We start from the raw sequence: 24413 nt of genomic DNA on the forward strand, positions 1-24413 counted from the left end.
TCCCAGTGTTGGAACCAGCAATGTTTTACCTCAACTGTATTTACCCAGTTGTAGCATACAGGAAAGGAGCAATGCTCATTGGGTCCCATCTCCTATTCTCTGATTTTCTAATATACCTAGACTCAAATTCATGTACAGTTCCAACTTAATCTATATCTTTGATTTCCAGTTATGTTTACATTTGAACTCTTGTATTGTTTGAGCTTGGGCAATGTCACCTAAGCTTATTCCACATAATTATACATTACTCCCATCTTTAATCAGGAGATCTCTTCTATCAATGCAATCTATCCCCTTTAGTGACCAGAACACTATAATCATGTCACTTCTATCTCTTCAATCTTTCAAAGTTGGCAGACCCAGTACTTTTAGTCTTTCCTCATATGGTTTATCTGCCTGGCTGGGGACCAGTTTGGTTGCTGCCTTTTGTATTCTCTCAATCTTGCTTATATCCATCACTCTGTGTGGGGAGGGTTTCGATGAGTTTTTTCATCATCTCTTCAGGCATGTAATGGGAGCTACTTTAATCTTCTGCAGTAGTCCATACATCTCGCCCACAATCCTGCTGATATATCCGCCAGGTGACAGGTTGTCTTTTATCAAGACTCCCAAATCTTTCCTCTTTTGCTTTTGTAATGACCCTGACATACCATTGCTTCCCCCTTGTCCACTCAATTGGCAAATATTTCCATTTGGCTTTGCCTATTAAAGGCAAATCAAGGAGTGTCACTGCCACCACTGTGATGTGGGGGAGGATGTTCATGTTGACTTTTGTGACTGGATTTATTACCTGTTCAGATTTGGATTGATTGGGTTTCAGTGATGCTGTTGGTGGGAGGGAAGAGAGTTTTGGTGGTGGAGCTTGTGTCTGCATAGCAGATGGATTGGTGGACTAGTGTGATAAGTCCACTGGCAATGCCATTGGACTGGTCATGTCTGATGGTGGTGAAATTATATATATATATATATATATATATATATATTTTTTTTTCTCTCTCTCTTTCTTTTCTTTACTTTTTGGTCAAAGTTTTGTTTCTTGTATGATGATAATGTGTATGTTGTATTGTCTGAGAAAGTGTTCATGTTTTTTGTGTTGATGCCATTAACATGTAACTGTAAGATGATGGTGTTTTGTATTCTATATGTATTGGAGGTTGCTGCATGGGGTTGGGGTACAGGTGGGGAGGATTAGGATAAGGTTAGTAGGAGGGGAGTGGGTGGGGGAGGATAGGGGAAGAGAGGAGTTCAAGGGTAGGAGTGTAGGTGAGGATGCAGGCTGAAGGTGGAGAGGTGAGAGGTCAGGGGTGGGCATGAGGAACAGGTCCAGGTGTTTGTGTTGTGTTTTATGTCAGCAAGTGTTGTGCAAGTGAGGTGGACCCAATTTTTGTATAAGTTGCATTGAACTGAGCCCTTGGTCTGATGGCTTAAGGTAATGTGTTTGGAGTATGATAGACATATGTAATTTGTGGTGGATTTAGGGATGCTTTCTACATTTCTGGCTAATAGGAGAAGAGAGGTAATTGTCGAAGAATCATCCCTTGGTGTTGAAAAAACTTGTAGGTGTACTTTTGGTCATAGGTTTTGGTATTTGCCCTGGGCAACCAAAGCTTCTCCTAGTGATATATACCTTCATGGAGGCAGGGTCTTGTTATGACTATTTGGCCCCAACCTCTTCTGGTTCATACCAGGACCTTATAACAAGGGAAAAGCCTTTTGTATATAGATAGAGACCTCTCAGGAGACCACCCTACTTTGAAACAGTACCACAACAGAATTAACCTAACAAATGCTAAATGTGCTAGATCTCCCACACAGTAGACAAAGAACACATTAAGCCACACTTAGACTCTCCAGACAGCTCCACAAAATCTAAGTGGGTTGTGGGCTGAACCAGTGGTCATGGCCAATATCCTGAAGGGCATGGATCACCTGCAAGAGAGAACTGGGGTAGCAGATTAATTGATTGGTTGAATTAATACATTTAAAGAATGTTAGTAACCTGTAGCAACATTTGCTTTGACTTTAGACCCATTCTTATAAATTCTTTTTCAGCTTCGAGTCAATCCTGCAGTACATTGATGACCAGTTTGAACGCTACCTGCAGGATGAGTCTGGACTCAACCGCCGCCACATTGTAGATAATCGTGTCCACTGCTGTTTCTACTTTATCAATCCAGCTGGACATGGGTAAGATGTCTGAAAGTATTTCACTCTTGTGCATGTATATTTAACCCATACAGTGTCAGCCCAATATATAGCCCAGATCATATTCAGAAAAGAAATTGAAAGAGAACAGAATATGAAAAAGAATGCATACATACATATACCAAAGGCTTTTTCCTCCTTACAGGGGAGGTAGCCAAAAAAAAGGCATAAAAATCATTCCCACCCATTCCATCCCTAAATACACTCCACTTCCCTCCACCCTCTACCCTCCCTCTTATCTTAGCACCTCCTGGATGATGGGTCATCCCTGCATCTTGTCCACTGCCCTGGGCCAGAGTCAGTGTTGCAAGACAGCACATCCACAGCAAGGCCACTTCATTAAATCAGTGACCCCCATCTCTGTCCCTTCATGCAGAAAAGAAGACAAGAAATCCTTTCGGGCTGCGTCAAATTTTTCTCACACATACTACCTCACCCCCATCCCCCCACCCATTCCACCTCATGCATCACAACATATTCCATATACAACCATTCTCCATGCACCCCTGTCTTCTATCCTCCCCCTTCCTTCCTCAACAGACATTCCCCTCTTCCCTAAAGCCCCTCTCACCCCATCCATCCATCTCATCCTAGGTCCCCCCCTTATGTTCACTCCCTCCACATCTGCCTTCCATACCTTTTTTTCTAGTCTTTCTTCACTCATTCTTTCCATGTGCCCAAACCATCCCAATACTCTTTCATCCACCCTATCTCCCAACTCTCTTACCACTCCTGTTTTCCTCCTCATCTCCTCATTTCTTACTCTATCCAACCTGGTAACCCCCATCATACTTCTCAGACACCTCATCTCAAACACATTCAAACTCCTTCTCTCCTCCTCTCTTATGTTCCATGTTTGTCCCATACAGTGCTGTTGGCACAATCACTCCTTCATACAATTTACATACATAGCTTAAAAAAAAAGGCATAAAATCATTCCCACCCATTCCATCCCTAAATACACTCCAATCCCCTCCACCCTCCCTCTTATCTTAGCACCTCCTGGATGACGGGTCATCCCTGCACCTTGTCCACTGCCCTGGGTCAGAGGCAGTATCACAATTCACAGCACATCCACAACAAGGTCGCTTCATTAAATTGGCGACCCTCCCCCCTCTCTGTCCCCCCATGCATAAAAGGAGATGGGGAGAAATCCCTTCGGGCTGCGTCAAAATTTGCTCACACATACTACCTCACCCCCATCCCCCCACCCATTCCACCTCATGCATCACAACATTATCCATATACAACCATTCTCCATTCACCCCTGTCTTCTGTCCTCTCCCGTCCTTCCTCTTCCCCAAAGCCCCCTTCACCCCATCCATCCATCTCATCCTAGAACATCCCCTCATGTTCACTCCCTCCACATCTGCCTTCCATACCTCTTTTAATAGTCTTTCTCCACTCATTCTTTCCATGTGTCCAAACCATCCTAATATTCTTTCATCAACCCTATCTCCCAACTCCCTTTCCACCCCTGTTTTCCTCCTCACCTCCTCATTTCTCACTCTATCTAGCCTAGTAACCCCCATCATACTTCTCAGACACCTCATCTCAAACACATTCAAACTTCTCTCTTCCTTTCTTATGTTCCATGTTTCTTCCCCATACAGTGCTGTTGGCACAATCACTCCTTCATACAGTCTCCTCTTAGCATCCATTCCCAAATGTCTATTCCTCATTACACTTTTAATCCATCAAGGTATTTACTCGCTTCTCTCAATCTACATTCTACCTCCACCTCCACTCCCTTTTCCTGCCACATTTGCACCCAAGTATCTAAAACTATCCACTTCCTCCAGTTGCTCTCCCTTAAGGGGGTCGTCGCGATAAATTTCCGAAAAAAAATCGAAATATTCGAAAAAAATGCCCTGTCATCTAGTGGCCTTTGGCAAGCCAGTCCTGAAATATTTCAGCGAAATACCAAAAAATAAAGGAGTTATGGCTATTTTTCTGCCCCCCACCCCCACTTTCTAGTACACTTTCGCTGCACAAATGTTCGATTAAGTTATTTCATCGCAATAAAAATGGCACAAATGCGTTGTATTTTGTTATTTACTAATATAGACTACTTGGAAACACATCCTAGTCTGCGATCTGTTCACTCGGTACGTAAGTTGAGCAAATCATTGTGGAGAGAAATCGAATTCTCGTTCCTTGGAGATAGATAGATATATAGAACTTTTATTTACTTTTATTTGAAGCTATAATCATTTCAAGAATGCCTAAACATTCGAAGAAGAAGCGTGTGTTTCATGAAAGCTAAGAAACTGAATAAAATCATTGAGATACTGGTGACGACTCATAGCAGTGACCTTGAATAGTGCTGCTGCTGCGCCAGCCCGCGACGCGCGAAGCGGGACATGTGTTAACCCTTCCTCCGCCCCCCTTATCCTCGTTTCTCACATGACGCCACCGCAACCATCGAGCATACGTTTCATACATCACGAGACTACAAATGACGCTCCGTGTGCTTTTTTTTCATCACAAGAGCGACTGTCATTGATCATAACTTTGGAAGGACACATAATCTTCTTTCTCACTTGGTTAGAGTCAATTCCATCATTACAAAAGCACTTGAACAAGACAAAAACGTTGATTCATTGCCAAATAAAGTCTATCTATCTCTATCTAACTATCTTTCAGCTCCGATTTCAAGCCGGGGGTTTTTATTAAGCGAACCTGGAGACAATGAGAGACGTCACTTCCTGAAACCCTCGCCTTCTGACCTCCTGATACCTCGTAAAACGGGGGATCAGGTACCAGCTACACTTTATAATAACATGTGAATGACATAGAATTCATGAAGATTGGCGCAGAGAAAAAAATCGAAATGAAAAATACAAAAAAATGCAAGGAAATGTATTTTGAACTTCAAAGCTCAATATCTCAAAACTACCCTTTTCTCTACATTTTTTCTATCTCCTCCGTAACTACTCGGGCGATTTTAATGGGGTTTGGATCATTTGAAAGCTGAATAAATTTGCAAACTTTTTATTGTGGGGATTTTTTTTTTTTCATGATAGAAGTTGATATATTGCATTTTGAAAAAAAATATGACACGTTTCAAAAAAAAAATTCTTTCTCCTAAACTAAGAGGAAATTCCAAAAACGCCACAATGATTTTTTAGGTATTGCTATGGACCATTTGTGGAATTTATTTCAGCATGCTCAGTCAATGGATAAGTGAGGAGATAGAACTTTTGTAATTGGTCAAAAACTGTTTTTTACTAATAACTTCATTGTTTTTCAACCAAATGATATGAAAATTGGTGGTGAACATCTCAGTATATGTATATATAACATATTAACAATTCGCGAACTTCCGATCATAATTGACGAAGTTCGTTTTCGAGCTCGACGACCCCGTTAATGCTCACTTCCAGTCTACTGCCATTTTCACCCCTTGTACATCTAATCACCTTACTTTTACCCACATTTATCTTTAGCTTTCTTCTTTCACACACTCTTCCAAACTCTGTCACCAACTTCCTCAATCCCTCCTCCGGTCCTGCCACAAGCACAGTGTCATCTGCAAACAACAGCTGGCTTACCTCCCACTTTTCTCCATTTTCTTTAACCATCTCCAATCCCTGACCCACCACCCTTGCATTTACCTCTTGCACCATCCCATCTATGTAGAAGTTGAACAGCCAGGGCGACGTGACGCATCCCTGACAAAGTCCCACCTTTACCTCGAACCACTCACTCTTTCCATTTCTAATCCTGACACATGCTCTACTACTCTCGTAAAAACTCTTGACAGCTCCTAGAAGCTTTCCTCCTATCCCATATATCCGCAAAACCTCCCACAGTGCCTTCCTGTCTACCCTGTCTTAAGTCTTTTCCAGATCCATAAAAGACCAAAAAACATCCTTCCCCTTTCCTATAGCTTTCTCACATATCTGTCTCACCACAAAAATCTGATCTACACAACCTCTACCTGTCCTAAATCCACACTGTTCCTCACCAATTACTCCCTCTGTTCCTCTCCTAATCCTCTCAATCAAGATCTTCCCATAAGCCTTCCCAACTACACTTAACAAGCTAATCCCTCTGAAACTACTACACTTGGGGATCGGTGCCACCTGCGTAGAGCTGATGGCCAGGGGTGGTTGCTGCTGTTTGGCCCCCAACTCTTGGGGTTGGGGGGTGGTCCCACGATGTAGACGCTGCAGCTCCAGGACCTCGACATGAGAGGCACACAAACACTTGCCGCAGCCACCACAAACACATCACACCCGCTACACTACATAGCAGAACACCCACACACACCAAGAAACATTAAAACAACACCCAACGACCTTTATCATGCACAGATACTCTCTTCTCTTCCTCCACAACCACCAAATACTAGCCTCCAGAAACATATTCATAATCATATCACTCACCGCTCCATTAACACACTGAAAGACAACACACTGCTGCATGCCAGACCCCCTGATATCCACCCTTCTGAATCCTCTCTCCCACGAAAGGACAGAGTCCACCTGGCCAGACTGCGGTGCGGCCACCACCCAGCACTTCTAAGCTACCAGAAGAGGCTGGATGACCGCATTGTGAACAGCTGCCCAGGATGTAACACTTCACCCCATACCATACAACACATAAAAGAAGACTGCATTATACACAATCATGCACGCAAACAACACAACATACGCTCTATAAAGGATTTGTGGGAAAACCCAGTTTCGGGAGTGGCATTCCTTGGGGAGACGGGACTGCTCGGACAGACAGTCTAGGGAACAACAACAACTACTACTACACTCACACTTGTCCCCTTTTCCATTGTAAAGTGGAAATATACAGGCACTCTTCCAGTCCTCCGGCACTCTACCCTCTCCAGCAAACATTAACCTCACCAGCCAGTCCACCATCACTGTACCTCCTTTTTTTTTTAGATATTCTGCATGGCATCCATCCAGACCAGGTGCCTTACCTGCATTCATCATTTCAACAATTGCCTTCATTTCATCCTTCCTTATTTCTCCTCCATTTTCCTCACTCATCACAGTCATTTTCTTAGCATTTCCCACTACAGCTATCTTTCCCTCCCTATCCTCCTTCATATTTAGCAACTCCCTAAAATATTCTGCCCATCTTCCCCTTACAGTCTTCTCTTCAATTATAGGTGCAGATGGAGAGATGATAATTATCATCTCTCCATCTGCACCTTTTACCTTTTCTTCTCTACTTGATTCGCCTCCTCTTTTAATTTCTTTCCAAAACACCTTTTTATTGCTTTCAAAATTTTCTGTCATACTCTTACCCCATTTCACATCTGCTCTCCTCTTTGCCTCCTTTACCTTGTGCTTTACTTCTCTTTTCTTTTCTTTGTACCTCTCATATGACTCCCTCGTCCTATTTTGTAACCAGTCTGTGAAAGCTCGTTTCTTCTCTTCTACAACCTTCTTTGTTTCCTCATCCCACCATTCACTACCCTTCTTTCTATTTCCTCCTGTCCTTCTTGTTCCACACACCATCTTTGCACACTTTGTGATTTCTTCCTTGAACCATCCCCATTCCTCTTCCACTCCTAGCTCTACTCTATCCTTCACTCCCTCCTACTCCTCTCTCAACTTCTTGTACTCCTCCTTTTCCTTTTCACTTAAAGAGTTCACTCTGAGCACCTCCCTACCTTTTGTTCTTTTCCTCTTTCTCCATCTATCTTCCACTATCAACTTACCTTCCACCAAAAAATGATCTGATATTCCCCCACCCTCTCCCCTTAGCACATGTACATCCTTAACTCTTCCTATTATACTCATATCTACCACTACATAGTCCATTAACGCTCTATCTACCACCCTTCCATCCACCACCCTCTCCCATGTGTACTTATGCTTGACTTTCTTCCGAAACACTGTATTTGCTATCATCAACTCTCTTTCTAGACACATCTCCTCCATCAACTATCCACTACGATTCTTTCCTGGAACTCCACATTTCCCAACCACTCCGTCAATTGGTTAATTTCCAACCCTAGCATTAAGGTCTCCCAGTACTATTACATTGACGTTTATCCCTAAATCCTCTATGCACTCATTTAAATCTATCCAAAAATCCTCCCTTTCTTCTACACTCTTCTCACTACCAGGCCCATATGCACTTAAAAAAACCCACATCTCCTTTCCCAGTTTCACCTTCATCCACATTATCCTTGAGGGAACCTCCTTCCACTCCACTACACATTTACTTATCTTTTCACATACTAGTATAGCCACCCCTTCTCTCCCTCACTCCAAACTTACACTCGCCCTTCCCTCTCAACTTAGTTTCACTCAAAGTCCAACACATCTATCTTTCTTCTCACAAACATACTACCTATCTCTTCCTTTTTACTCTCATCTGTACCACATCAACACACATTAAAAGACCCAGACTTTAGGGTGCTGGTTGGAAAACTCCTAGACCCTCTTATGCCTTTACTTTTTTTAGGAATGTACCCTGTGGGGCTACAGGGAGAAAGATGCCTGGTCCCAATCCCCATCCCTTTTTTCTTGCCTCTTATGATGCAAGTGGAAATACTTGGTGGCAGTATTCTTTTGCCCCCACCACAGGGTAGGTTGGCGAAAAAGGAAATGAATATTCAGAGAAATTGTACAGGACAGACAAGGGGTTGGGAGACAGCATAACGAAGGGACAGTCGTATTATAAAAGTGTCATCATTTCTCTTTGAACAGTTTTCCTCTATCACAGACAAAATGATGTGTGGCTCTGGTCCATAGGGGCACCCCATATAGACCCTAAATTATCAACTGCATGCTATTTTGCCACAATAACATGCAGCCAATATCCCAGACAGGGGTACAATCTCATCTAGAATAAATCATCATGAAAACATATTAAATTCTATAATTTTAAATAAAAAAGTAAAGATCTCTCAATTTAGAAACTATTTATCTCTCTTGGTAGAGAAGATATTGTTCTGATTTTTTTTTTTTTTTTGTCACGATGTGATAGTTATGGAACTGTAATAAAATGGAAGAAAAAGTGTTATTGCTTCTCACAAGTAGGGGATATCCTCTGGTTCCTGTACATCCATACCCTCCAGCTCCTGATTCCTCTAAATGAGTTCAAGGAATTCTATTATATAAATATAAGAAAATATATCAAATATAAACATGAATACATAGAAAAGGGTTTCATCTGGCACCACCAAACACATTGTAGCCAGGTTTGAGGGTCTTAGAACCTACCCAAAATGTAATCTTCTCCTTTCTTGAGGTCTCTTTTCCTTCAGTCTATAACATTACTAATACAACACTCAACCACAAATGCAACACCAATCCTTGATTTATGACCTCTGATCATCCAGGTGCCATCAAAAGACATACCAAAATCAAGGACACCATTGACATCGGGATGGATGTCAATTTGATCTTCATAATATTTGAAAATGGACTAAGATCTCAATTGATAATTTTTAATTTTCCCTGACACTTGCAAATTACTTCTTTATATTTTTGGTACTGTCTTTTTGAGAAATCTTGCATTCCAACAATTGCACAAAGTGTCATCAAACCAGAATTATCACGGTCATTTACCATACTACAGTAAACCATTCTCAGATTACTGTGGTACACTTCTTTGATTGTTTTTTATTTTTCTGACACTCTCTCTGGTTCATCTTCATACATAATCTTATCACAATCGCATTTCACTACTATAAAATTTAAAAAAATTTATACTGATGTGTCAAACTTCACAGCATTCGTCACTGCCCGATACATTTCACTAATTTCTCTAGTCTTTTCTCTTTTAGTAAAAGAAATCTTCCACCTTCAAGACTTCTTTACCAACAGTGAGATGACTTTTCCTAATGTCAAGTGGCCTTTCTTCTACCTGGGTGATCACTTCATATCTCTGCAGTTCAGGTGCATGCTTCACAGGTGATTGTAGTGGTGGTGGTAGGTGGGCAACACTCTTGCAAGGCAGAATCCACTCCACAGTTTGCTTCTTGTTGCCTTTTCTTGAACTTCTGGTACACCAGCTTTCCCTTAGCCTTCATTGAAACTTTGATCTTCTTGGCAGGCATGGTGGATAGAAAACCCAAATAGCACTCACCTAAATAAGGAATTAGGGAGAGAATGTTTGGAGTACATTGCAACACATTCACCCTGCCAAGGCTGATGGCAGGGTGACGCTGCCTGCCACACATGCCACGTACACACCACCACACCAGCAGGAAAATAAATTGCACAGTTGGAAAAAAAAAAACAGAAAAAAAAAAACATGAATTACAGAGATGTATCAGGAACCATGAAGGTATATTTACATACTCCCTGACTATGTGGCTTGGGGTGTTTAAAAATGCATATTGCGTGTCTGGCAGTGCACAGGCGGCTTGCCACCTCTTGCAACCTGACTCCCAACACTTTGTGGAGACTTTATAGCAAGTATCCTCTTTTATTTATTTATTGTTATTATTATTATTATTATTATTATTATTATTATTATTTTTTTTTTTTTTTTTTTTTTTTTTTTTTTTTTCCTCTCCCCATCACCTCCCCCCCTGAGGAATAGCTAGCTGAGAAGTTACTGGCAGAAACCTGTAAATTTGTATGTGTGTGTGTGTGTGGGGGGGGGTCATGGCACTTGTGCCATTTGGCTATCATACATATACCAATAATAAAAAGTAATAAAAAGATGTTTTGGAAAGAAATTAAGAGAGGAAGAGGAGGCGAATCAAGTAAGGAAGAAAAGGTAAAAGGTACAGATGGAGAGTTGATAATGGAAGAGATGGCAGTGAGGGGAAGATGGGCAGAATATTTTAGGGAGTTGCTGAATGTGAAGGAGGATAGGGAAGGAAAGATAGCTGCAGTGGGAAATACGAAGAAAATGAGAGTGATGAATGAGGAGAATGGAGGAGAAATAAGGAAGGATGAGGTGAAGGCAGTTGTAAAGATGATGAAAGCAGGTAAGGCACCTGGTCTGGATAGATGTCATGCAGAATGTCTGAAAAAGGGAGGTCAAGTGATGGTGGACTGGTTGGTGAGATTATTTAATGTTTGCTGGAGAGAGGGTAGAGTACCGGAGGACTGGAGTAGTGCCTGTATAGTTCCTCTTTACAAGGGAAAAGGGGACAAGTGTGAATGTAGTAATTTCAGAGGGATTAGCCTGTTGAGTGTAGTAGGGAAGGCTTATGGGAGAATCTTAATTGAGAGGATTAGGAGAGGAACAGAAGGAGTAATTGGTGAGGAACAGTGTGGATTTAGGACAGGTAGAGGTTGTGTAGATCAGATCTTTGTGGTAAGACAGATATGTGAGAAAGCTATAGGAAAGGGGAAGGATGTTTTTTGGGCTTTTATGGATCTGGAAAAGGCTTATGATAGGGTAGACAGAAAGGCACTGTGGGAGGTTATGCAGATTTATGGGATAGGAGGAAAGCTTTTGGGAGCTGTCAAGAGTTTTTATGTGAGTAGTAGAGCATGTGTTAGGATTGGAAATGGAGAGAGTGAGTGGTTTGAAGTAAAGGTGGGACTTCGTCAAGGATGCGTTATGTCGCCCTGGCTGTTCAACTTATACATGGATGGGGTGGTGCGAGAGGTAAATGCTAGGGTAGTGAGTCAGGGATTGGAGATGGTTAAAGAAAATGGAGAAAAGTGGGAGGTGAGCCAGCTGTTGTTTGCGGACGACACTGCACTTGTGGCAGGGTCAGAGGAGGGATTGAGGAAGCTGGTGGCAGAGTTTGGGAGAGTATGTGATAGAAGAAAGCTAAAGATAAATGTGGGTAAAAGTAAGGTGATGAGATGTACAAGGGGTGAAAGTGGCAGTAGACTGGAAGTGAACATTAAGGGAGAGCGACTGGAGGAAGTGGATAGTTTTAGATACTTGGGTGCAAGTGTAGCAGGAAAAGGTGGAGTGAAGGTGGAGGTAGAATGTAGATTGAGAGAAGCGAGTAAATGCCTTGGTGGTTTAAAGAGTGTAATGAGAAATAGACATTTGGGAATGGATGCGAAGAGGAGACTGTATGAAGGAGTGATTGTGCCAACAGCACTGTATGGGGCAGAAACGTGGAACATAAGAGAAGAAGAGAGAAGGAGTTTGAATGTGTTTGAGATGAGGTGTCTGAGAAGTATGGTGGGGGTTACTAGGCTAGATAGAGTGAGAAATGAGGAGGTGAGGAGGATTTGGGAGAGAGGGTTGATGAAAGAATATTAGGATGGTTTGGACACATGGAAAGAATGAGTGAAGAAAGACTAGTAAAAGAGGTATGGAAGGCAGATGTGGAGGGAGTGAACATGAGGGGACGTCCTAGGATGAGGTGGATGGATGGGGTGAAGGGGGCTTTGGGGAAGAGGGGAATGTCTGTTGAGGAAGGAAGGGAGAGGACGGAAGACAGAGGTGAGTGGAGAATGGTTGTATATGGATGATGTTGTGACTGCATGAGGAGGAATGGGTGGGGGGTGGGGTAGTATGTGTGAGTAAATTTTGACGCAGCCCGAAGGGATTTCTCCCCGTCCTCTCCTTATATGCAAAGGGGGACGGAGAGGGGGGGTCGCCGATTAAATGAAGCGGCCTTGCTGTGGATGTACTGTGTCTTGCGACACTGCTTCTGACCCAGGGCGGTGGGCAGGGTGCAGGGATGACCCGTCATCCAGGAGGTGCTCAGATGAGAGGAAGGGTGGGAGGGGTGTGGAGTGTATTTGGGGATGAAATGGGTGGGAGTGTTTTTATGCCTTTCCCTTTTTGGCTACCTCCCTTGGAAGGGGGAAAAAGCCTTGGTATATGTATGTATGTATGTACATATACCAATGGCTTTTTCCCCCATACAAGGGAGGTAGCCAAAAACAAAGACATAAAAGTCCACTCCCACCCAATCCATCCTCACGTACTCCACTCCCATTTACCCCCACCCTCTTTTCTTGGCTCCTCCTGAATGATTGGTCATCATTGCATGTTGCTCACTGCCCTGGGTCAGAAGCAATATAGGAAGATACAGCACATCCACAGCAAGGCTTCTTCATTTAATTGGTGACCCCCCTCTCCATCACCTCATACAGAAAAAGAGAAAATGAAGAAATTCCTATGGGCTGTGTCAAAATATCAATCATGATAAAAGTTGAAGACAAGAACATGAAAAGTAGAAAGTTTGTGGTGACTTATGTGCCCCCAAAAACGAATGCTTGGAAAGGGAATAAGCACACGAAAATGTTAGAAGATACAAGGCAATCATTAAATGAGATACTAATGGGCGGGGGTAATCTAGTAATTATGGGGGACTTCAATTGCAGAGAAATTTGTTGGAAAAACATGACAGTGCGAGGAGGAGACGATTTGTGGGGTAATGTACTACTGGATATGACCATGGAATATACAATGACTCAGTGGGTCAGTGAAAATATCGGATACAGAAATAAGGAGCCATTGAAACTTGATCTAATATTTATAACAGAACCTGAAATTGTGGATAAAATCCAATACAAGACACCTGTTGGAAAGAATGACCATATACTCATTGAAACTGAACTAAAGGAAGATATATACATGAAGAGAAATGAAAAGCATAGGAAAGGAAGATTGATGTACAATAAAACAGACTTTGCAAAACTAAAGAAATTCTTCCAGAATGCAAACTGGGAAAAATTCTACATGGAAGAGACAAAAGTGGAAGAGAAATGGAATATCTTGATTGATAATTACAATGAAGGGGTAAATAGGCACGTACCAAGATAGATGCAAGAGAGAGTGTATGTTAAATGCTGATTCAACAAAAGATGCAGTGAGGCTAAAGACAGAAGGGACAGAGCTTGGAAAAGGTGGAGAAAAGATAAAAAAAAAAAAAAACTGGAAAATGGGAAGTCTTTATAAACTATAGAAATGAGTATGTTAAAGTGAGAAGAGAGGAAAAAAGGAACCATGAAAAGGATATTATAGATAAATGCAAAGAGCAACCCAAGCTATTCTATCAATACATGAATGGTAACTTAAAAACAGGCAAGAAATGGTGAAACTATGCCAAGGGAATATAGCATACACAGAAGAATTAGAAATGGCCAAAGTCCTAAATAATCACTTCAAATCTGTCTTCACTAGAGAGAAAGCACAATATTGGGACGAAGGTAATGAAAGGCGATCTCCCCCCATGAGCGAGATAACAATAACACAAAAAGAAATATTAGAACACCTATCAAACCTTGACGTCAGGAAATCACATGGCCCGGATGGAATTGCAAATTGGATTCTAAAAGAATGCAAAGAAGAACTAACGGACAAAATACACACATACACATACCAAGGCTTTTTCCCCCTTACAAGGGAGGTACCAAAAACATAACATAACCAAATACATAACATGATAAATAGCTCACTCAAAGAAGGAAAAATACCAAAAGACTGGAAAAATGCTAACATTGTACCAATATATAAAGGAGGAAACAAGGAAGAACCAACTAACTATAGGCCAGTCTCACTAACAAGCACTATAGCCAAAATTTGTGAGAAAATCATCAAGAATAGATGGGTAAAACACCTGGAAGACAACAATATAATAAACCCAAGACAATTTGGGTTCAGACAAGGAAGATCATGTACCACAAACTTAATATGTTTCTACTCAAGATTAATAGACATGTGCAAGAAAGGGATGGATGGGCTGATTGTGCCTTCCTGGACTTACAAATAGATTTTGACAAAGTACCACACAAAAAACTAGTAAAAAAAAACCTGGAACATATAGGAGGGATATAAGGGAACCTACTAAAATGGATGGAGGACTTCCTGATTGGTAGAAAGATGAGAGTAGTGCTCAGAGAAAAATATTCAGACTAGAAAGAGGTGATCAGTGGAGTACCGCAAGGATCTGTATTGGCTCCAATAATGTTTGCTATTTATGTAAATGACATGGATGATGATGTGAAATGTTACATGAGCTGCTTTGCAGACGACGCCAAACTGTTAAGGAAAGTAAAAACTGAAAAGGATTGCGAATCACTGCAGAAAGACCTGAATAAGGTATGGAACTGGAGTCAGAAAAGAGACATGGACTTCAATATTAACAAGTGTAGCATAATGGAGTTGAAAAAGCAAAAACAGAATATCAGGACAATATAAAATTGGAACCAAGGAGGTAAAGGAGAGATCCGAAAAAGATTTGGGTGTAATTATCTCAAATGACGTGTCCCATGACAAACAGATAAACAAAATTGTCGGAGAATCCTACAACTTGCTAAGATCAATAAAAGTGGGATTTACATATTTGGACAAAGAAATTATTAAAAAAATATTGGTCACACTGATAAGGCCTAGACTAGAATATGTGGCGACATTGTGGTCACCCAGTACCGAAAAGAATATAAAGAAAATAGAAAGAATCCAGAGAGCAGCAACAAAAATGGCACCTGCTTGCAAACTTGTCGTATGAGGAGAGGTTGGCTAAACTGGAGTTACTGACTCTGGAGCAAAGAAGAGAGAGAAGTGACCTACTGACCATCTACAGAATCATGAAAGGTACAGAAATACTCATTAGAGAGGACTTGTTAAATTGGGACAAGAGAAGCACAAGAGGACATGGAAAGAAAATAAGAAAACATAGCTACAGAAGAGATCTGAAGAAAAACAGTTTTCCACATAGAGTAGTGGACACTTGGAACAAACTGGACAATGAAATAGTATTCGCAAAAACCATTCATGAGTTGAAGAGCAAACTAGACACTGCAAGATACAAAGGCAGGACACCACAAGTGTAGCTCCCCTTCCCACATAATACAACTAGGTAAATACTCCCACACACCCTCATCTCCCATCCCACTCCTTTCCATGCATCACAGCATCATCCATACACAACCATTCTCCATTCACTCCTATTTTCTGTCTTTTCCCTTCCTTTCTAAACAGACATTCCCCTCTTTCCCAATGTCCATATCCCATTCATCCATCTATCTCATACTAGGTCACTCCCTCATGTTCACTCCCACCTTTGCCTTCCACACTTCTTTTAATAATCCCTCTTCACATATTCTTTCCATGTGTCCAAACTGTCCCAATACTCTTTCATCCACCCTATCTTCCAACTCCCTTTCCACTTCCGTTTTCCTCTTCACCTCCTCATTTCTTACTCTATCCAGCCTAGTAACCCCTATCATACTGCTAAGGCATTTCACCTAAAAAGCATTTAAATTCTTCCTCTCTTATATTCCATGTTTCTGTCCAATACAGTGCTGTTGGCACAATCACACTGATCATAATATGGAATAAGATGTAAAAAATTGCCATAATTTTATAATTAGAAGTGTTTTTTCTACCACTTAGGGGGACTCAGTCCAGTGATGTATTTGCCTAATTGTAGTGTACAGGAAAGGAGTAATGGTTGTTGGATCCCATCTACTCTCCAATTTATACCTAGCCTCAAATTCATAAACAGTTCCAACTTAATATATACTTGGTTTCCAATTCACATCTGTTTTGTTGTCTTAACCTCTTTAACATGATGACACCTATGTATGCATTATGAGGTGAGTGGTATATGTGAGGATACCAGTGATAGCTTCCTGATTATATTTATTTTATAGTTTTAGGTGAGTGACCCCTGCATTCTGTGAACAGGCTTGTTTATATTTTCTGTGACGTTATATTTATTCAGGGCGAAAGAGAATGAGTAGCTTTATTGTGATGCATCATCATACATCAGGCAACCTGATGTGCGCATGGATATTTGACTCATATTAAAGAGGTTAGTGTTACCACGACCTCTTAAAGCCCTCTCATCCTTATTCAAGAGATCTCTTCTGTTAATGCTATCTATCCCCTATAGTTATTTGAATACTGTAATATCACCTGTTACTCTTTGATCTTTCAAGTTGGCAGATCCAGTCCTTTTAGTCATTTCTCATGATTTTTCTGCCAGGATGTGGACCAGTTTGGTTGTTGCCCATTGTATTCTGTCATTCTTGCTGATATCCTTCACTCTGTGTGGGGACCATACCACTGACATATGGGCAAATGAAATATATAGCTTGTTGCATGAAATTATGATAACTTTTATTGAAAAAGCACAATCAAAATTTACTTCTGACAATTTTTCATGCTGGCTCTGCACCACTACAACTAGAGGCTATCTAAAGTAGTCATGTTATATGAAGTTTATGATGCATGTACCCCAAAAAAATTAAACAAGAAGGTGAGGAGCCTATGTCAGTAGCTGTGGCTGAGGTCACCTTTGCCCCATGTGCTTAGACTGTTGAAACAGGTAACAGTCATTGGTGGGAATTAGAGAGTACTGCAAAATTCAGATCCACAAGAAAGTTAATCTAAACAAGCTAAGGAAACCAAAGAAGACTGTGCCACTGGAGAGGAGAGCTCTGCTTAAATTCTGACTAGTGAGAAGTGTTTGCAGCTTTAAAACCTCAGAAAAGGTAACCCTACGTAAGGTAGAGATAGGAAACATCAAAACTGAATATTTTATGTCTGGCTATCAAATACCCTGTTTGGGGTATTGGCTGCATGTTATTGTGGGATTTAAAGCTGCTCAATAGCATGTAGCTTATACTTTAAGGTCTATATGTGGTGCCCCAATGGACCAGAGCCACTCATCATTTTGTCAGTACAGAGAAGAATGACCAAAATGATACAAGGACTTAGAAATTTGCCTTACGAAGAGAGGCTTAGGCACCTAAACTTACACTCTCTGGAAAGACGCAGAGTGCGGGGTGATCTAATAGAAGTGTTCAAGTGGATCAAAGGCTATAACAAGGGAGATGCAAACAAGGTCATCATAATAAAACAACAGGGCAAGACTCGCAGTAATGGGTATAAACTGGACAAATTTAGATTTAAGAAGGAAATAAGCAAGAATTGGTTTACTAATAGGGTGGTCGATGAATGGAATAAACTTAGTAACCATGTAGTAAGCGCTGAAACTATCAGTTGTTTTAAAAAACGATTAGACAACTTTATGGATGGGGACGACAGGTGGTGAGGGATACGGAGCTGCCTAGTGTAGGCCTTATGGTCTCTTGCAGTCTCCTTTATTCTTATGTTCTTATAGAGGAAATTTCTGTTCATAGAGAAATTATGCTACTGTATTATACTGTGACTGTTACTCCGATATGCTGTCCCCCACTCTTAATACTGTCCTTCTCTGAATGTTTATTTCCTGTTTTTGCCGAACCCTGTGGTAGGGGAATAAAATAATGACACCAAGTGTTCTCACTTATTTATTCTATTCTATATATATATATATATGTATATATATATATATATATATATATATATATATATATATATATATATATATATATATTTTTTTTTTTTTTTTTTTTTTTTTTTCCCCTGTGGTGAGTGTGGTTGGTATTAACCCTTTTCCATCCATTTGTTGTATTATGATTCTTCAAAATTATGGGGTAGAGCAACCATAAAGATTATTTCTGACAATATAAGAAATGTAGATCTAAGATATACATCAAAATATTTTATATTAAATTGTGCAAATTGGATTATTGAGGTCAGTAGAGGTCAAAAGGTCACGTGGCCTCCGATTTGACAGAAAATTTAATATCTACAATTCCCTTGCTCATAACTGGATTGATAGAAAAATACAAATAACCATTGCTCAAACTAGGGTGACCTTGGCAGTTCTTAGTAAAGGTTTTGGTTTAATTTAATGTAATACAGTGATAATGACTTTCAAAAGATAGGTCTCTTAGGACATTGCAATTAGTTAGTTCATAAACCTCATACTAGATGGCTCACAAAGTAAGTGCTTAATGAAGTTAGTTAAGCAGGATAAAGAGATTTCAGTCATTTCCTGTCAAGAAAAAAAAATCCATACAAAATACTAGTATTAGTGACCAAACTTAAGGAGTGGTTTCCAGTTTTCAAAAACAAATCCAAAGCAATTTGGATTTTGACACAGAAGATCATATGCCACAAACTTTGTTTTTACTAGAGGCTAATAGAAATAATACAAGAAAGGAGTGGATGGGCAGATTGTGTCTTCTTAGATTTACAAAAAGCATTTGACAAAGTACCACACAAAAAGCTACAAAGAAAAACTGAAACAATAGGTGGAGTACAAGGAAAGTTATTGGAATGGATGAAAGATTTCTTGAATGGGAGAAAAATGAGGGTGGTACTTGGAGACAAGAACTTGACCTGGGAAGGAATGATAAGTGGAGTCCCACAAGGTTCTGTATTGGCTCTGATAATGTTTGCCATATGGACATGGATGAAGGTGTGGAATGTTATATGAACTTCTTTGCAGACGATGCAAAACTACTATTGAGAGTAAGTACAGAAGAAGATTAGAAATCATTACAAGACCTGGACAAAATCTGGAAATGGAGTCAGAAGAGTGAAGTGAATTTCAGCATCAAGAAATGTAGTATAATGGAATTTGGAAAAAGCAATAATAGAATATCGGAAAGGAACCTAGGAGTAACGATCAGCAATGACATGGCACCAGACAAACATATCAATAAAATAGTTGGAGAAACTTTCAATTTACTAAGATCAATGAAAGTGGCCTTTGACTACCTGGATGAAGAAATGATAAAGAAAATATTAGTTACATTGATTAGACCATGACTGGAGTATGCTGCAACACTATGGACATCCAGTACTAAAAAGAACATAAAGAAATTAGAAAGAATTCAAAGAGCAACGACAAAGATGGCACCAACGCTCTCCAAATTGACATATGAACAAAGATTGCCCAAACTGGAACTACCAATCCTGGAACAAAGAAGAGAAAAAGGAGCTCTTCTAACCATAAACAGAATTAAGAAAGGGATGGAAGCCCTTGATAGAGATGATTTACTAAAGTGGGATAAAAGAAAAAGGACACAAAAAAAAAAAAAAAAAGGATACCATAGTTACAGAAGAGATCTGAAAAAGAATAGCTTCCCACACAGTGGGGTAGATATCTGGAACAAATTGAATGAAGAAACAGTGAGTGCAAAAACTATACAAGAATTTAAGATCAAACTGGATACTGAAAGATACAGAAGTGGGTCACTATGAGCATAGCACTCTTCCTGTAAAATACAACTAGGTAAATAAGCACTGCTTTGCACAGAGGCAGACAACATGGATCAGGAGACTCGATTTTCTCCAAAGGCTGGCCAGACTTAGATGGTGTGTATAGCTTCCTAAGAGATGATGACGTGTTGTTGACACCCGACACATTGCAGACTGTATATAACACAAATTAATTCTTCATTTGTGGCCCCCATTTACATCAACAAAACCAGAGTCACCCAATTTGCTTAGTGCCGAAGTGATTCATCTGTCATTCAGCACCAAGGCAAATGGCCATGATTTGGCCTTTTACAAAAATAATGTATAATTACACCCAGTGAAGTCATAAGATGTAGGTTATGCAGCACATACACCTGGGGTTAGATCTAGTGGAATTGTAGAGATGTCTATGAAACACCTGGTGTTGTCCAAGCTCTTTCCAGCATCCATCCATGGGATTGCATTTATCTGTTTTGTATGATATATGAGTAGGACAAATGCATCCTTGTCATTACTATGAACAGCTACCACTCTGGGGGGATTCAAGGTCAAGTTGTGAGACATACTGTGCATAGAAAATGAATCTTGTGTCTACCTCTTCATATGCATCAATAGTATGGTCCCCATACAGAGTGAAGGATATAAACAAGATTGAGAGAATACAAAGGGCAACAACCAAACTGGTACCCAGCCTGGCAGATAAACCATATGAGGAAAGACTAAAAGTACTGGGTCTGCAACTTTGAAAGAGAAAGAGGTGACATGATTACAGTATTCAGGTCACTAAAGGGAATAGATTGCATTGATAGAGGAGATCTGATTAAAGATGGGAGGGCTTTAAGAAGTCAGAAGTAAATTAAGAAAGACCACATATTGAAAGGATGTGAAGAAATACAGTTTTTCATATAGATCCATAAATACATGGAATAGCTTAGAAGGTGATATTGCCCAAGCTCAAACAATACACGAGTTTAAATCTAAATATGATAATTGGAAATCATAGATATAAATTTAAGTTTGAACTGCACATGAATTTGAGTCTTTGTGTTTTAGAAAATTAGTGTATAAGAGACGGGACCCAACAAGCATTGCTCCTTTCCTGTATACAATTAGGTAAATAATAAGAAGGCAGGTTGGTTAGTCTATTGCATTTCATTGCCAAGACTGAACAGTATTGCCATCTATTGGCATTTGATTAGATTACTGGACATGAGGCAGACCTACATAATCTTGTGTACATTTGAAATTTATATAGAAATCTTCCACATGATGATTCATTCACAATTATAGTACATAGGTTTGTTTTTAAAGACAATCTTCTATGGATATTTACTGGACCCTCAGTTGTAGTTTGTGACTGCAGCTATATGTTCAATGCATTTCTATGCATATATGTATACTTTCTCCAACTTTGTTTTTCTGTGTGAAAGTTATATAGTTTTCTGACCATTTCTTTTAGACTTTCCATGCACTTGCTTACACTTTCGTTCTTAACATATTGAATGCTTTGTAAACAAACAAGGGATAAGATAGTGCAGTTTATGACAGTGATATATAATTTGGTGAAATCGACATGCTTCATTATATTTGTACCTTCAAAATAAAAGTCCTGGTCATGTATACTGGTGAGCCACCTAGTGTGAGCTGAAGGAACTAATCAAGTGCAATATCGCAGAAACATGAAAAAAGATCTAACTTTGAAAATAATGTCACTACCACTGCATTGCATCAAACTGAACCAGACCTTTTCAAAGAACTGCCCAGATAATTCTAGTTTGAGCAGTGGGAGTTTGTATTTTTTCTATGTAGCTAGTTGTGAGCAAGGGATTAAATTGTAAAGATATCCAATTTTCTGTCAAATTGGAGGTCACGTGACACTTTGACCCTTGCTGACTTCAATAATGATCCAGTTTACATAAATTCTATATCAATGAAACACAAATTGATACCAAGTATTTTGATGTATATATCTTGGATCCACATTTCTTATCTTGTCAGAAATAGCCTTTTATGTTTGCCCGACCCCATAATTTTGAAGAACCAAGAGATGTGACAAATAGATGAAAAAGTGTTAATACCAACCACACTCACCACAGGCTAAACTTAAGACTACCTGTTTCAGATATCCCAAGGTAAACCATTTATTTATTTATTTATTTTATTTTTATTTATTTCATTTATTTATTTATTTATTTATTTATTTTATTATTATTATTATTTTTTTTTTTTTCTAAATGGTCAGGACAGGGAAGCACTTTTTTAAATATATGCTTTGTTCTAGAACTTTTGATAAGTTTATTTATCTCCACTCTCCACTGATCATTAAGTATCCTTCTTTGATTAAGTGCATTAACATCTCAAACTGGTTACCCAACTTGGCATACAAGGAGAGACTAGCACTGGGTCTACCCGTTTTGAAAGAGCAAAAAGAAAGAGGTGATTTGATAACGGTATTGAAATTGCTATAAGGGATAGACTACATTGATTAGGGGTAGGAGGAATTTAAGAGGTCATGAGAACAAATTAAGTAATATTACAAATCTAAAGGATGTGAAGAAATACAGTTTACCATATAAATGCATAACTGCTTGGAATAACTTAGAAGGTGACATAGCCCACCTGAAACAATACATAAATTCAGATCTACAGGGTGTTTGGGATAAATTTGACACTTTCAGAAAGGAAAGAAAAATGTCATATCTTGGCAAAAAATCTATGTATTCTCAAAATTCAAAGTGCATCTCTTGGAGGATCTTTTGCCAAATACAGCTCAAAGAAGCCACCCTGAGTCTCCACCATGGCCCCTGGGCAGGACCTGAACCTGCAGCACATAGCCTTCTTGGTGTCCTTTGAGAGACACCTGAACACCAGTTTGATCCTGGCAATCAGCTCATCCTTAGTGTTGCAGGTGGTACAATGGGTGTCTTTTTCAACTGCACCCCACACATAATAGTTCATGGAGTTGCAATCAGGCAAGTTAGAGGCCAGATATTGGGCCTGGCAACGTCGTAGTAGTTCTCAGACAGCCACTTCTGGGTTTTCCTGGGAGTTTGACATGGAGCTGAGTCCTGCTGCCACACATATGGTCTTCCCACAGCTACCCTCACCCCCTAGCACTTGACAACAGTGGACAGCAACTCGGTATAGCCATCTGAAGTGAGTCTGAATCCTTCTTCAAAGATGTGGGGCAGCATGACATAATCTTTGCTGGAAACACACCCAAAGACCATCACACTATGCTAAGGAAAGCCAATGAGGAGAATAATAGAGTGATATATGACATAAAAAAGGAATTAAATTAATTAAACGGAGAAAATGAAAGGTTGAAAAGTGAAGATATAAATAGAAATGAGGCGTTAAAAAAGGAGATAAAAGATCAAATGCAAGCAGTGACTGAAAAGGTTGAAGAAAAAATCAAAGAAAATAACCCACAGGAAATAAAGAAACAGTGGAAAGTTGAACAGGAATGTCACAAAGTATCCCTTAAAGAAATAATGGAGCAACAGGTCAAGGAAAATACCAAGGAAACAGTGATCCAAGTAATTAAAGAGAAAGGCAACTTAGGGACATACTGGATAAAAAGAAAAGATGCATTGTAATCTATGGCATTAAAGAGAAGCATGATGTACCTAGATATCAGAGGGAAAAAGAGGAGAAAGAGATCGCTAAGGAAATTTTGAAAGAATTACAAGCTGAAGAACAAGGTTTGGATAGGGAAATCGAGGAGATCTATAGGATTGGCAGATACTCTAAAGAAAAACAATACAGGCCACTGAAAGTAAAGCTTAGATCTCAAACAATTGCCAAGGAAGCATTATCCAGAACAATGAAATTAGCAAATAGTGAATGTTACAAGAATGCGTGGATAAAAAAAGAAACGAGTGAAAAAGGAAAAGAAAAAGAACTTAGAAACAAAGTGAATGAAAAAAAAAAAAATAATAACAAACTGAAAAGAAAAAAATTGAAGATTGCTAGACCTGAGGCTGAGAAAATGGTATATAAGGAAAAAGGAAACAAAGAAGACAGAAAAAGACGAGGAGAAATAAAATTAAAAATAGCTTATACCAATATAGATGGAATAACTTCAGGAATGAGTGAATTAAATGGTTATCTGGCCTTAGAAAAAACAGACATAATGGGAATGGTGGAAACTAAATTAAAGTGTACTCCACCACCCAACACGGTGGGACAAGGTTTATACAACTGGACAAAAAATAGAAAGGATAAACAGGGTGGCGGAGTATTAATTT

General features: G+C 39.7%; 1 protein-coding gene across 8 annotated transcripts in view; it reads left to right on the forward strand.

Annotated features, from left to right (window-relative positions):
• Septin1 (Septin 1) overlaps positions 1–24413 on the forward strand; it is a 231472-nt gene that overhangs the window by 110628 nt on the left and 96431 nt on the right. For all 8 annotated transcript variants that reach the window (XM_076213809.1, XM_076213811.1, XM_076213808.1 and 5 more), the window contains one exon: positions 2053–2187. In XM_076213809.1, the coding sequence (XP_076069924.1) occupies positions 2053–2187 (135 nt within the window). The remainder of the gene's footprint in view (positions 1–2052; positions 2188–24413) is intronic.

The sequence above is a fragment of the Oratosquilla oratoria genome, chromosome 32, assembly GCF_046742065.1.
Source record: "Oratosquilla oratoria isolate Oo_2021 chromosome 32, ASM4674206v1, whole genome shotgun sequence".
NCBI classification, from domain to species: domain Eukaryota; kingdom Metazoa; phylum Arthropoda; class Malacostraca; order Stomatopoda; family Squillidae; genus Oratosquilla; species Oratosquilla oratoria.